General features: G+C 34.6%; 1 protein-coding gene across 1 annotated transcript; it reads right to left on the bottom strand.

The window, feature by feature from the left end:
• Positions 1-11,751: 11,751 nt before the first annotated feature.
• LOC135214082 (cuticle protein CP575-like) lies at positions 11,752-13,310 on the bottom strand. The gene is made up of 2 exons (XM_064248193.1): positions 13,158-13,310; positions 11,752-12,254 (listed from the first exon to the last, which is right to left on the bottom strand). Exons 1-2 carry the CDS (start codon positions 13,167-13,169, stop codon positions 11,970-11,972), a joined length of 297 nt encoding a protein of 98 aa, XP_064104263.1. The 5' UTR covers positions 13,170-13,310; the 3' UTR covers positions 11,752-11,969.
• Between the last annotated feature and the right edge of the window lie 3,524 nt (positions 13,311-16,834).

Below are 16,834 nucleotides of genomic sequence, written 5' to 3'. Positions count from 1 at the left end.
TAGTATTATCTCAGGACGAGAAAGCCTCGATATGGTCATAAAACATGCCAGATTTTCATAATGGAGCATTTGTTGTGGTGATTTTTGTACATAATTGCTGTATCTAAATGGCATTACAATTCTTTTGCGTGCACATATGATCATCAAATTTTCCAAATGTTAGCACCATTGGTTGTTTGCATATAATATTGTATATACAGATAATATATATACAATATTATTTTTATAATAAAAATAAATTTGTTATTTTTTAATAAAAAATAATGAAAATGATATAGTTCTATTAAATCTAAGGTAGAGTATAATTATATATATATTATATATATATAATATATAGTATATATATATATATATATATATATATATATATATATATATAGAATATTATTTTATAATAAAAACATTATTTTCATAATTAAAGAAATAATAAAACTGACATTGTTTTACCCACTCTATAGGCAACACTGATTATGAATAAAAATCCACTTGACCTGTCCTTATCATCTAATTCTCTATCTTCCTCACCTTCACACCAATAGCAAAGGATTGGAATACAGAATTTAGGCCAAAAGCCAAGCCCTGGAACCTATAAGGTCATTCAGCGCTGAAAGGGAAATTGAGAGTAAAAATGTTTAGCATGAGGAAAAACCTTCAGTTGCACTATGAAACAATTGTTAGGGGATTGGTGGAAAGTAATATGGAAGAAGGGGAGCATGAAAGGAGGTGCAATAAAAGAAACAGCTAGGGGCCTACAGTATACTGCGTGAGGTGCACTGACTTGAGGTATGGTGGGTACTAGGCCTACCGTCTACGGTGACCCTTGCCGGGCACACTGTAAATTGAATCATTACCTGGGATTTTTTCTTTTTTATCTGGACTCCATCAAATACCCGGCTGACAGTTAAGGTTACTGAAATTTACATTAGTGTGTTATCAACAGATAATTAACTGGACTTCGCACTGATATGTCATTGCAGTGCAAGACCGAACCATTACATGAAAAAATAAACCATTATTCAATTCTAATTATTATCAATAAAATTAACTTTATTACATTATCAATATTTATCATTATTCAGTTGCCATTATATCCAGAAAATAGTTATCTTAACATAAAATGAACTTTATTGCATTGTCAATATTACTCATTATTCGGTTGTCATTATAACTAGAAAATAGTGATATTAACATAAAATCAACTTTATTGCATTATCAATATTACACATTATTCGGTTGTCATTATAACCAGAAAACAGTGATATTAACATAAAATCAACTTTATTGCATATCAATATTAATCATTATCCGGTTTCATTATAACCAGAAAATAGTAACATTAACGTAAAATCAACCTTATTGCATTATCAAATTATTCTCCATTTGTCACTGAATAAAATTGTCTAGCTACAAAAATTCAAGGAGTTCTTCGATGTGTTTACTACCAGGGAATGACACCTTTAACCTTCAACCAATGAGTGAACCACTTAAGTATACATCCATACACTTCTTAATTTAAGTGTAGTATATTTAATACATTTAGGAATACGTCCTTTGGGTAAAGGTTAAAGGTATTATTACTCCAATATTCGATCAAAGCGCCTCAGTGGCGTGATCGGTATGGTCTTGACCTGCCACCTCGGTGTCCGCGAGTTCGATTCTCGGGCATTCCATTGAGGTGTGAGATATATGTTTGAGAAGAAGAAGACAGGCGGTTCAAGGAACACACGTTTACGAGTGCTCCTGTATTTCTCATTTTTGAGCTTATCCCAGGGATTTACACTCGATTTTCTACTGATCCAGCAGTGCATAACAGTGATGTGACTTTAGTGCGGTGCTTTGCAGTGCCTTACGTGCTAAATTAGTGATGTAATTTAGGTAAATTGATACACTCCTAATAGAAGAAGAGTCTTGGCCGGTAAACGAACATGCCCTGAGGCGATTTGCCTCGGGGGTTTAGTGGCTAGCGGCTCCCTCCCCCCTCTCTCCCGTCCACCACCGCCCTCCCTCCTCCCTCTTCCCCTCCCTCCCCCGGTCTAAACGGTTACTGCCAGTTTAGCCGCAAATAAAGATGGGTTTTTAATACAAATTGCTCTCAGGAGAAAGGACTACATAGGCCTGCATTTTACAGCACCTTGTGCAACCATGGAAATGGTTGGTAATGTTTTATTCAGGGATATGAAATTAAAGATGAGTGACATAAAAGGTGTTCAGAATATAAATCGAAATAAGATTGTAGTTAAACTGATCTCAGCAGATATATTTACAGATGTTGTGAAGAATTTTGAGGATAAAGTTATCAAGATAAATGATACAGACTCAGTGAAGGTTGTGAATTTAAGTTCGCAAGTGTCATTTGTATCAATAAGGAACGCACCTTTCGAGATGGACGATCAAGTAATAATAGATATATTGAATAGGTATGGAAAGGTAGATCAGTTAAGGCATAACAAATACGCAGTTGGACCCTTCGAAGGTTTACTCAGTGGCATTCGTACGGCAAAGATGAGGGTTAGAGAAAATATCCCTTCATCAATTTATATTGGTGGCTACAATTTAACTTTTCTTTACAGTGGACAGAGAAGAACGTGTTATAAGTGTGGCAAAGAAGGTCATTTAGTGAAGGACTGCAATATAAATCTAACTGAGAGAAATTACATTTTTAATGAAGGTGATTTTCCTAAAATACAAAGAAATGAAAAGAATACATCCAATGTGAACAATAATGGAGGGGACGAAGAGCATGAAGGCAGAGCAAAGTCGCAGAATGAAAGAGAGAGAGGAACCAGTCGTAGGAAACGTTCATTCAGACTTACTAAGTGATGAAAGCACGAGAATGCCCACTGAGACAAGGACTGAAGATGGACAAATGAACGAAGTGGAAACGCCTAAGGAAAGACAAGACGACGAAGCAGCTGAAGGGTTTATGGAAAACCCTGTATCACCTGACGAAGGACTCATTATTTCGACAATAGAAGCAGAAATCCACGCTAATGAGGCTGACATCGAAACGGAAATTGACTTTCAATTATGTCAAGTACAAAATGAAGAGGAGCCAATCAAAGAAGTGGAGAATGAAACTCAGGAACATGAAGCAAACGAAGGAAGTAACATTGAATATGACGAAGAACATACAATAGGACAGTGTTTTAAATTTTTGGAAACAAAACTGAGTGAAGACGGAATGTGGCAAGCTACCATTAGTGACGAACCAAGCTCAGGCATTCGTCTGAGGTTAACCCAGGATAGTGGTGTACTCTCCGAGCCGAACATGGATGAAAGTGAATCAGTGCTCGATGAACCCAAAAGTAGTTCTGAAGATTAGACAAGTCAATTGCCTGTGAATAAACGTTTTAAATTAGATGAAAGATGAGATTCCTTCTTATATTTGGAGCCTTCACTTACCTAAATTTAGCAACTATTAATGTTAATGGTCTATGTATGGATCATAAGCAAATTAAATTGATTGATTTTATGTATTTTTATCATTTGGATGTAATAATTTGTGCAAGAACATAATGTCAAAGAAATATCGCAACTTGAGTATGTTGAAAAGCATTGCGATATCATACTGAATCCAACTTTCTTGCTGAAGGGAGGCACAGCTATCCTTTTCAATAAAAAGTCAAGAGTGAAGGTTCTGAATCATGAGATGGATGTAAAGGTCAATAAATCAGTGTAAAATGTTCCTATAAAGGAAACAGATTTCCGATTAGTAATGTATATGCCCCTTCTGGGACAAATAAGAAAAAGGAAAGGGAGGAATTGTTCTTAAATGTTATGCTGTATTTACTTGAGAAAACATTTACGAAATGTGATCATAGGGGGAGGGGGCGATTGGAACAGTATAACAAGTAAGAGAGATTGTTCTAACTATGATAACCATATTAGTTCAGAAGCTCTTCAAAAGTTGAAAAATGATTTGCGCTAAGAGATGTGTGGCTCTTAACAAATCGTTTGATAGAGTATACGTAATATATTAGACATAACTATGGCTCTAGGATTGATCGTATATATGTACGAGATCTGAAAAATAATGTAACTGAATCTGAAAATATACCATTGAGTTGGTCTGATCATAATTCTGTTAGGGTTAAGATTAGATGGACAATGATATTAGTATTGGCAAGGGATACTGGAAATTGAATACAAATATACTAAGTAACTCTATAACAATGGAAAACTTTATTCATTTTGGGAGAATTTGAAAGGGAAAATAGGTGATACACATTTCATTCAATTTTAGATTTGGTGGAATTATGCAAAGGGTCAAACTTAGACTCTTTTTCGTTAAAATCTCAAAAACTATTAATCAGGAGAGATTTGGGTTACTGAATTTGCTGAAAACAGAATTAAGGAGAAATTATTGGATCCATTCTGCCAACTGCAATAGTTTTCAAAAAATAGAGGAACTTAAAGAAAGAATAAAGTTGATTGAAGATGAAATATGTGAAGGGGTTAAGATAAGAGCTAGAATTGATGAAAGAATGAATGGTGAAAAAATATGTACATATTTGATAGGAAAAAGAAAAGAATGTGAAAACTAGTATCGTTAAACTTTGTGAAAAGGAGGGTGTATATGTATCAGATACAAAGGTCTATACAAAGGAATATATTGAGTTTTTTTATACAAATCTATACAAAGAAGAAGCTGTTGACTCTGAATTAAAATATAAATTTCTTGAAACTATGAAACGCTGTCATAGATGATGACATGAATTTAACCCTGAAGGCTGAAGTAACAGAGAAAGAGGTTTGGAAAGCTATATGTGGAATGCAAAAATGGGAAATGCCCTGGTATGGATGGATTAGCTATCGAATTTTACAAAAACTATGTGGAGTATTATAAAAAACGAATTTCTGAAAGTACTGAGATACATTTAGTAAATTTGAAATGTGGAAAGACTCAAATAAGGGAATTATTAAGCTTGTACCAAAGGGTGGAGATAAGTGTGATCTTAATAACTGGAGACCTATAACCATGTTTAAACGTAGATTACAAAATTATAGCAAAGGTTGTGGCAAACAGATTAAAGTCAATGCTTTCAACATTCGTATCAAGGAACAGTTCTGTGCTGTCCCTGGAAGGTCAATAAATAATTGTAACACATTGTTAAGGGATATAATATACTACTTGAATAATGAGAACAAGCCAGCTGCCCTAATAAACCTAGATTGGTACAAAGCATTCGACAGGATTAACCTGGACTTTCTCTTTGAGATACTGTCCAAACTTGGATTTTCCTTAGATTTGTAAACTAATTAAAATGCTTTATAAGGATGCCAAAAGTTGCATATCCACAAATGGCCATATATCCGACACATTTCCTATAAGAAGTCTGTTCGACAGGGTTGCCCATTATCAATGATTTTGTTTGTTATAGCTCAAGAAACCATTGTACAGAATGCTGAAGCTGAAGTTGAAGGAATTTTCTCCAGACTTTCCAAATGGGTTAAAAACTGTTGTTGTTGGCTTTGCTGATGATAGCACTACTATTGTAATAAATTAAAATAGGTATTTAAAAAAGCTTCACTGGTCATTAGTGAGTATGAAGAAGCAAGTGGAGCGAGACTTAACAAAAAGAAACATACCTGGTGGGAATTGGATCATGGAAAGATAAAGTTGACTGGCCAGAAACCGGGATAGAAAGGAAAACGGACAGTTTTAAAATCCTAGGTATAATCCATAATAATGATTATGAACAATCTGTAAGGTTGAACTGGGAAACACCAAAGACAATATTTTGAAAATGTTAGGGCCACTTTAATAAAATAAACGAAGACAACTTTATTCCAAAAGAGTGTACCAGTGAATGTAACTGTACTATCCAAGGGATGGTATATCCCAGGTGTATCCAGTTCCAGCTGATGTTGGTAGATGTATAGAAAAAGTGTATTTTCAAATATTTGTGGAATGGCAATTATCAGCCCATCAAAAGGAAAACTATGTACCTCCTTAAGAGTCGGAGGAGGATGTGGGATTGTAAATCTAACTGTGAAAGCAAATTGCATGCTTTTTAGCAGCTTTTACAAATGTATTATTAACAGAGCAATAGGATGTGAAATCACTGCATATTATTGTAAGCTGAGACTTTCTTACCTTGTTGATTTTAACAGATTTAAGGAATCCACAATTTTTAACACTAACATATTATGACAAATAATAAAGATACTTCATTCTGTAATAAAAGATAAAGACCTATCCTTTGCTAAAATCGAAACATATTTATGTTACATGATGAGTGTGAATCAATTCTACCAATATTGAAGAAAACTATCCGTTGTTTAACTGGAATGTTGTATGGGAAAATTTTAATAATAAGTGGATTGATCCAATAAACAGGGAAATATTGTTCAAGTATATCCATGAAGTCTTAGCTACAAAGGATAGGTTATTTATGATGAACATAACTGATAATTATCTGTGTAGTAATTGTGGAGAGGCTGAAACAATTATGCATTTAGTTTATTTTTGTAAATTGAAGAGAACAGTTGTAAACTGGATGAAAAAGGTACTGAGCCAGGTTTGTAAAATAAATACTGTAGTTTTCTCTAAAGGTTTTAAAACTAGATTTCAAACATACTCAAAAAAAGATATACAGCAATGATTTTAATAAGTGAATATATAACTGGAATTTGGTACATTCATAAAGTAATGCCCTTAACAGATGAGTTAAGTATGATTTCGTTCATGAGAAGTAGAATGTGCAAAACAAGATTTGTATTGTTAAAAGCACTTGGGGATAAATGTAAAAAAATCTTTACTTCCCAATATGTCCATTCTCTTTTTTGTAATTAATAATTTCATTTATGTAAATAAATTGTAATGTATATACAATATTATAAATTGTAAGAAACTGTAAATGTATATTTTCTAAATAAAAGTAAAAAAAAAAAAAAAATATTCGATCAAGGCTGGAATCCGTTTTCGATATTTTGTTTTGTTTAGGGGAGACTATATGATTCATTTCGCATAGTTTGGGGAATGACCGTTTTCTTTAATTGATTATCAGTTTTATCGTCATTTCCTTCGAAACGAACCAGTATTCTGCAGCCTTGCAGATGAAAATACGTATTACACACGTAAATCGATATATCTGATATGACGGAAATATAAATTTTACCACAATGAGACCAGATAGCAGCAAATTTCGATAAATTCGATTTGATAAAGTACTCTTAATGTTTCCTCATAATGGTTACCAGAGGGCCAGCTCTGGCTATCTCGATAAATAGTCCTTGAATCTTGATTTATTTCGTTAACGGATGTCGCCCCATGTGCCGTTTCCCGCGCGAATATTTCTATTTTAAAGGATAGAGGCGGAATTGTGAAACTCTTTTCGAATCGTGTATTGTAAATGTAAAACATATTCGGTTTTCAACTCCAAGATAAACTTCATTAACAAATAAACCGTCTTTTTAACCTGAAACAAGGATAGCCCACCCTCCAGTGACGTCATGAAAGCGCAAGGATCCTTAAGGGATAAATTCTGTTTTATTTAGCAATCAATAGATGGCCCCTAATGTATCTAACGAGCATGGCAGGTGATTAATGTAGTGTCTATTTGTCAATTACCCTACTTTCGGTAGTTATACTATTTTTCATTAATGCATTTCTCTTGTGATTTGGGCATTTATTTTCCATCAGTAAGGTCAAGGCGACCTTGTGATACTCCTTAATTGACTGTTACTCATTTCCAACAAGGGAAATGCATAAATATTGAATAATAAGACATAATTATAAACTACATAACTACCGTTAGCTCAATTAATGTTCGATGTGGCATGAGGTGGGCGGGGAAATCTTGACATATATTTCAATTTTACGTTAAAACGATGCATTTGAAATCCATATTAAGGTACTATTGATATGAATAATTAATCAATTGCGTAAATATAAGTGGTATTCATTCCACGTTGTAAATTATTCAAGTGAAAACCGGAGAAAAATACGATTGACGAAGAACGAAAGGTAAGGCATCCGTCGCCTTCAGCCAATCACAATAAGGCTCCCGCCGCCTCCAGCCAATCAGGGCGCGTTCTACAAAGTGGCTAATAGATGGCGCTGAGAGCATCATTGGACGCGTAAAATAGCTAAAATAGTCAAGAAATCAGTGACCACGTGGGTCCTAGAAATCCTGCAGGGCTGGTAGCGAGGCTAGACATTTGGCAGTTTGTAGAGTGTTGAATTATTTATCCCTTGTTATATTTATTTCTAATTTATTTTTTTCATTCGTTAAGGAATAAATTTGGGTTTATGTTACTGGCAAGAACTACTGCTGAATGATGAAATCTTAACAGCTTCTATTGGGCCATTATACATAAGATTTAGGACACTTGTTGAATAATCAATATTCCTTCAGTAAGATTTATAAATGCCTAAGGTTAATTATCTCATATTTAGCGTAAAGGTGATTGAGGAACTGTATTTATAAATATTAAATCTTCAACAACTGTTCAAGTTCCTCACTGGTGAGACGGCGTTGCCAAATCTCATTGATTCATATTGAATATACCGTCATTATACATAAATTTGTGACACTTTATTTATATCAAATATTCCTTCACAAATGTCTTTTAATATTTAAGGTTCATGATGAGGAAATCTTAAACATGTTTCCGGTACAACGTACTGTCCTGATTTTGCGAATATTGTGTATAGCTTTTCATGAATGAATTGATTGATTGACTTTATGGATACTAAAGCTAGCGTTACACATCTAGGTTATTGACGCCATAATAAAATTAAATAGGAAAATAAAAACAAAATCATATTGAATTTGAAAGTAGTTTTTCTTTTCTTTTATTATAAAAATAACACCTGTATATACAATATTACATGTAATCAGTCAATAGTGCTAACATTTGGCAAATTCTATGATCATATGCGTACACAATAGAATTGTAATGATATTTAAGTACTACAACTATGTACAAAATCATCACAACTTTTTTTTTGTCTCTTATTATAAAAATACAATTACATTTCAATAATTTACATTATTTGAATAATTCTCTTAATACAAAAATATAAACATAAACTTTGAAATTTGAGCACTAAGGCTTTTCACCAAAAAATGGCTATAGAGGAAATCCAGTGAAAAAACCTCACAGGAGCCACTGACGTGAAATGCAAGTTTTTTTTTTTTTTTTTTTCAAATAAAAAGTCAAAATTTATTTGTTCTTGCCCACATTCGCTTTACAAAATTAACATTGTGCAGATAATTAACTGTTACATATCTTGCACGTGTCTCCCCTCTGGTAATTCTGTTGGAATTATCTAGAAGACCGGCTCTGCAGAAAGAAGATAGCTTCTTCGAGTATGTTATGTCCCTTGATGAAGACTCTTCAGATAGAAGACCTTTGTTAAAGCGGGAAAATTGTTGGATATCTAGATGCATTCTTGCATATGTCTCCCCTCTGGTATTTCTATTGGAATAATCTAGAAGACATGTTTTGCAGAAAGAAGGAATTTAGTTCCTTCAAGTATGGTAAGTCCCTTAGCATACTTGTAATAGAAGATATCTTCCAAAGCAGGCAGATAACTACATATCTAGATGTACCTATTCATGCAGATGTCTTCCTTCTGGTAATTCTTTAGGAATAATGTAGGAGACCAGCTCTGCGGAAAGAATGAACTCAGTTTTTTCAAGTATGCTATTGTAATGATAACTATGAGAAATACTATTAGATAGGGTAGAGTAAAACCATACAATAGAGAATAATCAGAGAAAAAGATTTTTCTCTATAAATGACCAGAACTCTCAAATAAATCAGAAGTAAATAAAACAGGTTTTCCAGAATATAGAAAGTAGTTAATTCAGGTGATAGAGAAATACATAAATATAATAGCTGTAGAAGGAGATAAATTACGAAGAACAAATGTCTTACAGCATAAGATTTTGTTAGATGATGGAGCCAAGCCATTTTTTATTCTTTATTACAGATTACCAATAAGCCCGAGAACCGTAGTCGATAATTTGATAGAGGAAATGAAAAGAGATGGAGTAATAATTCCTACTAAATCTCCATGTAATTCTCCATTGTTACTTGTTCCAAAGAAAGATGGCAGTTGGAGACTTGTAATAGACTATAGAAAGTTAAACTCCAACGCAGTTCCAGATAGGATGCCAATGCGGTAATTCAAGATATGTTAGCTCAATTATGAGGGGCCGAAATATTTTCATCCTTAGATCGACTTAGTGAATATTGGCAAGTACCTCTAGATGAAGAAGCTAAACAATTCACAGCCTTCAGCACACATAAAGAACATTTACAGTTTGAAGCAATGCCATTTGGACTCAGATAAGCTCCTTTGACATTTGTTAGATTAATGTAAAAAATTCTGGGAGATATAGAAAATGTTGCAGTATATTTAGACGATGAAATAATTTTCAGTAAAGATTTAGAAGCCATCTCAATACATTAGAGTTGGTCCTAGGAAGATTAAGAATGGCAGAACTAAAGATTAGATTAAAGAAATGTCAGTTTCTGATGAAGTTATCAGAATACTTGGGTCATGTAATTAGTGAAGACGGACTGCGAATGCAAGCAGGTAAAATAAAGGCAATAATTAATTATCCAGCTCCCACTAACTTGAAAGCATTAACAAGGTTCCTCGGCATGGTGGGGCTATTATCGACCATTTATCAAGGGTTTTGCTACTATAACCAAACCTTTGACAGACTAACCAAAAAGGATGTTATATATTAATGGAAGAATATACAAGAAACAGCCTTTTAAACATTAAAGAACAAAATGACTAGGAACCCTGTTTTGGTCTACCCAGATTTTTCTAAAGGTTTTTATTTATCTTGTGGTGTCTCGAGTACAGGGCTAGGAGCTGTATTGTTACAGAAGGCCAAAACTAGGATGAGGACAGTATACTATGCTAGTAGAGTTTTAATACCCAGTAACTAACACTAGCTTACTGTTAGTCACCTTCCGTGGTCTATTCGGAAAATACAACATTAGGTTATTTATAAAAAAAGTCCTGTGTTTTCAAGCTTTCAAAGAATATGGTGCACATATGAAAGAAATTACAAAGGGTATTTGGAAATACAGGAAGAGCAAGTTAATACCAGGTACACTATTCAACATTCAAGCTGTAGCTTAGGTTAAACTCCTTGCAAACTGAGAAGTAATATTCTCTTATGCCTTACACATCAGGTGAGACCTGTTCGCTAAGCATATTCTGCCTGGCTGTTATCAAGGTCTTTCGGGTTTATAACAATCGTCATCATTAACTGTGCTTTCCCTTTATATTGCTATCATTATCAGTGTTCATATTATATTATAATCGTTACTCTATTGATTCCTGTTATTTTTACCTGGGGTTGAAATCTCTATAGGTAAATTTCAAGTAGATAATATATTAGGAAGCCAGGCTGGGGAGGTGAGGGTAGTCAGGAACTGCGTAGGTGTTGGGAATGAGTCTCTCTCTCTCTCTCTCTCTTTATATATATATATATATATATATATATATATATATATATATATATATATACACACACACATATATATATATATATATATATATATATATATATATATATATATATATATATAGTATATATATATATATATGTATATATATATATATATATATATATATATATATATATATATATATACACACACACACACACACACACATATATATATATATATATATATATATATATATATAATATATATATAAGTTCTCCCTAAGTTATACCACAAAACCAACACAAGGAGAAAACAGAAACAAGATTTTAGCTATATGATATATCTCTATATATTTATATAATTATAAACTCTGATATAAGAACCTCTATGAATCTCACTTGGTGATACATGACAATGACTTTCTGGAATAAGAGAGGAAGAAGAAGAAGAAGAAGAGGAAGAATTTGTTCAGTGCTGCACCGTCCGTCAACATAATTCCTCAGGATTCCTAAGAATTCCTAAAAGGTTTCCTAAGACCTCCTTCAGTTATTCTCGTCGTCGTCGTCGCCTTCGCCATCGTCATCAGGCTGGTCTCCCTGGAAGGTCCTTGGCACGACGTTGTCCTCGACGACTCTGTAGCCGAAGCGGTCAGCCTCGTACTTGACGAAGTATTCGTTACCGTCAGGAGCGGTCCATGAGTACTCTCCCTTGACGGCTCTTCCTGGCTGCCCCTCCTGCTCCTGCTCTTGGTTGTCGAGCTCGAAGTCGACGATGTCGTCTGAAGGGCGAGCGGCGCTAAGGGCCACGAGGCCAAGGGCGATAAGGAGCTGAAATGAGAAAGGTAAAAATCGTAAGTATAATTTTCGTAGAATAATAAGGACAAGGAAGTATTTGAGACTGAAGAATCTTTCTTTAAATATTCAACCTTCGACACAAAATCAATTTAAGATAATATAAAATAGATTACTTAAGGAATAAATAAATCTAGAGCCACGACGCTAAAGACAACAAACAGCTAAAATAGATGGTAAAAAGTCCTAAGTATAATCTCCATTATACCAATTAGGGGCAGGAACTTCGGACACTGAAGAATTCTTCATCAAACATTAAAATTTTTTTGTACAACATTGATGTAAAGGATTACTTAAGAAGTAAATGCATCTAGATCCACGAGCCCCAGGCCAACAAGAAGCTAAAATGAAAACGGCAAAAAGCATAATTTCCATATACCAATAAGAGGCAGGACTTTTTTTGGAGACTGAAGAATTCTTCATGAAACATTAAACTTTCGACCCAAGATTGATGTAAGAAAAAAACAGAAGACAAGATTACTTAATAAATAAATAAGTCTAGAGACACGAGGCAAAAGGACAGCAAGGAGATATAAAAAAGGGCAAAACGTTCTAAATATAGTTTTGTATATCAATAAAAGCTATGAATTTTAGAGACCAAAGAATTCTTCCTCAATCACTATACTTTTGACACAAGATTGACGTAAGAATGACGCAAGAAATACATTAATCTGAAAGGAGAATTAATATCTTTGCAAGTTAATGGGGCTATGGTTTGAGAAACAGCTGATGCAAAAATTATCAAGTCATTTGAAATAAATCGTCCAAATTTTCAAACAAACGGATTAGAAGAAGTCAAATTGTGACCGTTATCTCACGTCGATCAACATTTCCGTGATGTTGACAAACTTCACTGATGTTCTAGAAGTAGTTACTTACCAGGAACTTCATCTTTGCCTCTGAGGATTGAGCTGTTGTGCGTCCTGGGATAGGATGCTCGTCCTTTATATAGGTCTCTGGAGTAATTGTCTAAGCACTGCCAATCTCCTAGTGGTAGGACCATCTCCTCCTCATCCTTTGCTTCTGATTCCTCCTCCTCCTCCCCCTCCTCCTCCTCCAGGTCCTGTTTTCTACTCTCCTTGCCCTTTTTTATCCCTCCCACTCCTCCTCCTCTTCACCTTCTTTTTCTCCCTCAACCAGTGCAGAACTCATGCAAATGGAGGGAATTTTACCGAAGTTGGCCCAGGTCCTGTCCTGTCCTGCCGAAAAAAAAAAAAACAGGACTGAGGAATCCTTGTCGTTGGCTGCTGGTGGAGTCCTTTCGATTTCGCTTTGCCCTGAAGTATTGCTCTCGCTTTTGGAGAAGAATGAGAGTAAATAAAAGGGATTGGTATGTGTAGCCAAAGCTGGGAATGGACACTTCCTTTGAGCAAAGTAATTTTGCAAATGCTTCCATGTTTTGCAACGGTCATCTAAGGATTTGGTGTCCCTATCGAAAGCTGGCTTAAGGGCAAATGGTTTATAAGCATTATTATATTTATATTCCTCAGGCCCGTACGCAGACTTTTTTTATTATTATTATTGGAGAGAGGGGTGGTCTTTTTCCAAAAACTGGACATTTTCTTCTATAAATGTCATTGTATATATAGGTATATATCATATTCCTATTATCACTATTGTATTATCTACTACTAAAGAATGATGTTAATGTTTAATAAAAAAAAATTATATATACAAAAACTTGGCAGAAAAAACTAAATATTGTTATTTATTGCTCTGTAAGTACAGTTCAATGAAATGGAGAGTCACAGAAAATATGACCTTCCAGAAATTTGGGGTTAGGGGGATCGTTCGACACCCCTCGACAACGGCCTCCCCCCATTACAGGCCGGTTTCTCCATACAAAATAACCGATAATCATCCAAAAAAGACATCATCCCTGTTAACTGGCGAATCTGTCATCGTCTCCAACGCCCCCGTAACGAAGACAGCCGTGAAATTCCTAAATTCATATAATTCTTTTGCTTCATCTCTCACAGATCAAAGTTCTTCTCGAGCTTCCAATCTCATATTTCATGGACTAATTCAATTAGCTTCACATATCTAAATTGGCAGCCACCAGTGGCTGATTTTTAAATCAAGTCTTGTTAAAAAGGATTGCTGCATCAGCTCCATTCATTTTGTATAGAGTCTTCTCTATTTTCCTTATCAAGGATTTCTCAATGTTGCTAAAACTGGCAAGCAACGTGCCAAAGGGTATCGTCAAATCCGGTATAGTCATATTCAATTATATTTATTTATTACTGCTACTTCAAGTTGTTCTCTCTCTCTCTCTCTCTCTCTCTCTCTCTCTCTCTCTCTCTCTCTTGACGCCCAGATCTGCCAGGGCATTAAAATACATACACTACTTCACAACAAGTCTTAACCCAAATATTCGGTCTGTGGGACTCGTGCCTTTTCTGAAACCGGCCTCTTCGACTCTTAAGCTTTTTTATCAGTTTCTTTCTCCAACCTTCAGAAATAAATGATTAGTGGATATTTTTATATTGCCAAGATAGCGCGAGAGCGAACGATACCTCTTTCTATTTACCTCGTTCAGTCAGATTGCTTTTATCTGGTACCGTTATCATGACTTCCTATTCTCAGATACCAGGTTTTGTTGCCTCATTCCATATCTTGCTATAATCCAAGTATTACAAGAGGTCATCAAGCACTTGTCACAGACACACACAAATATATATACATACACACACACACACACACACACACACATATATATATATATATATATATATATGTGAATGGGTACCAACAGCTTTTTACCAAGTTAAGGTAAATAGTTGTGAGAGACGAATGAATTCATTCCTGGCCTTATTGTAACCCACAACCCCTCACGTCAGATTCCCGCCCACCCACCGCCCTCCCCCTACCCCCAGTGACTGGCTAATCAATCACTTCAACTGGAAATGGCTTTATCATCTCTATGCATTTTCCTTGCAATGATTGATTGCTACAACAATCTGTCTGGGCATAAGTCACATCCGCCTTATGCTTCGTTGTTTTTCTTGACCAAAATACGTTCAGAGATTTGAATTATTTTCGATTATTTCTGTATTTGTATTTTGATGTGAAGAGAATTAATTAATCTTTGACCAGAAAAACTTGTCAATTAGGTTATACACATTGAAGAGACGTATCCCGTTGTTCTTACTATTTTTAATACCTATTAATCAGTAGCTATTTTTGTATGTATTCGTATATATACACACACATCACACACATACACACACACACTTTTATATATATATATATATATATATATATATATATATATGTATGTGTGTGTGTGTGTGTGCGTGTGTGTGTGCGCGTGTGTATATATATATATATATATATATATATATATATATATATATATATATATATATATATGCAATACATACATGCATGCATGCATGCATACATATGAGGTGGTGTGTGTGTGTGTGTGTGTATTACTGAAAGTTCTATTCATCTTCATTATTTTTCGTCTGCATAGTCATACTTACATGTGTTTTTATCTTTGTTTTCCCATGAATAATAATGATAATAATAATTAGTAATAATAATAATAATAATTAATAATAATAATAATAATAATAATAATAATAATAATAATAATAATAAAGAATAATAATAATAATAATAATAAAGAATTTCATATCTTTTACCCATCATGAATTTCATTATGGTACTGACCAACTGTTGTAAACATTGCTGTTGTTGTTGTTGTTGATAAACAAGCCAAACGACCATACACCCTGCATAGCCAACCCCACCCTAAAAAAAAAAAAAAATCTAACCCAACTCTCATTTTTAATCACCCCCCTCCCCGTTGCACCTACCGCCCCCCCCCCCCCTTTTTTTTTATAGCCCACGCACGAATCGAACCCGTGATTCCACGGCGACCTTGAATATCACTCGTCGTCGTCTTCAGGTACTGGGTCGCCAAGATCGCAGCTGTCTCAATAAAACATCTGAAGGATACCGACCCTGAGGTATGCCGACCATATCAAGGTCACTTTCGTTTTTATACGCCAAAAGGGCGTGAGGGTTTTTTTTTTTTTATGAGGATCTGCAGGAGTTATTGCCCATACGCTATATGGTGTGGGAAAGGTGCCCTACCTGTGGTTATCTTCGCTCACCTGTGATTAGGCGGACCTGCTTAACACCTGAGCTTATAGGGACTTGTTCTGGGTTAGTGTTTAGTTGTGTTACATAGGTCGCGACCATTACTATTACACACACAAACACACATACACATGCATACAGACATACATACATAAAAACACGTGTATACTTACGTGCACCTGTCCACAAACACACTCACAACAGATATGTACATATATGTATGTGTACGTATATATACACATACAGATGTGCATATATATGCATATGCTTATCATATTTTTTTATAAAGCTTCTTTACCGGATTAGCAAGCACCGATCATCATATTAATGTATGAATATATCTGTGCATCATTACGGGCATGTGTAAATTCGGGCATACTTATGAATACAATATAAAGAATGTATGTATATTATTCACTAATGGAATTTAACATTATATTCATATA

This window comes from Macrobrachium nipponense, chromosome 19 (assembly GCF_015104395.2).
Source record: "Macrobrachium nipponense isolate FS-2020 chromosome 19, ASM1510439v2, whole genome shotgun sequence".
Classification (NCBI taxonomy): Eukaryota; Metazoa; Arthropoda; class Malacostraca; order Decapoda; family Palaemonidae; genus Macrobrachium; species Macrobrachium nipponense.
The sequence above is the reverse complement of the archived record's forward strand: the minus strand, read 5'-3'. Positions and strand labels throughout refer to the sequence as shown.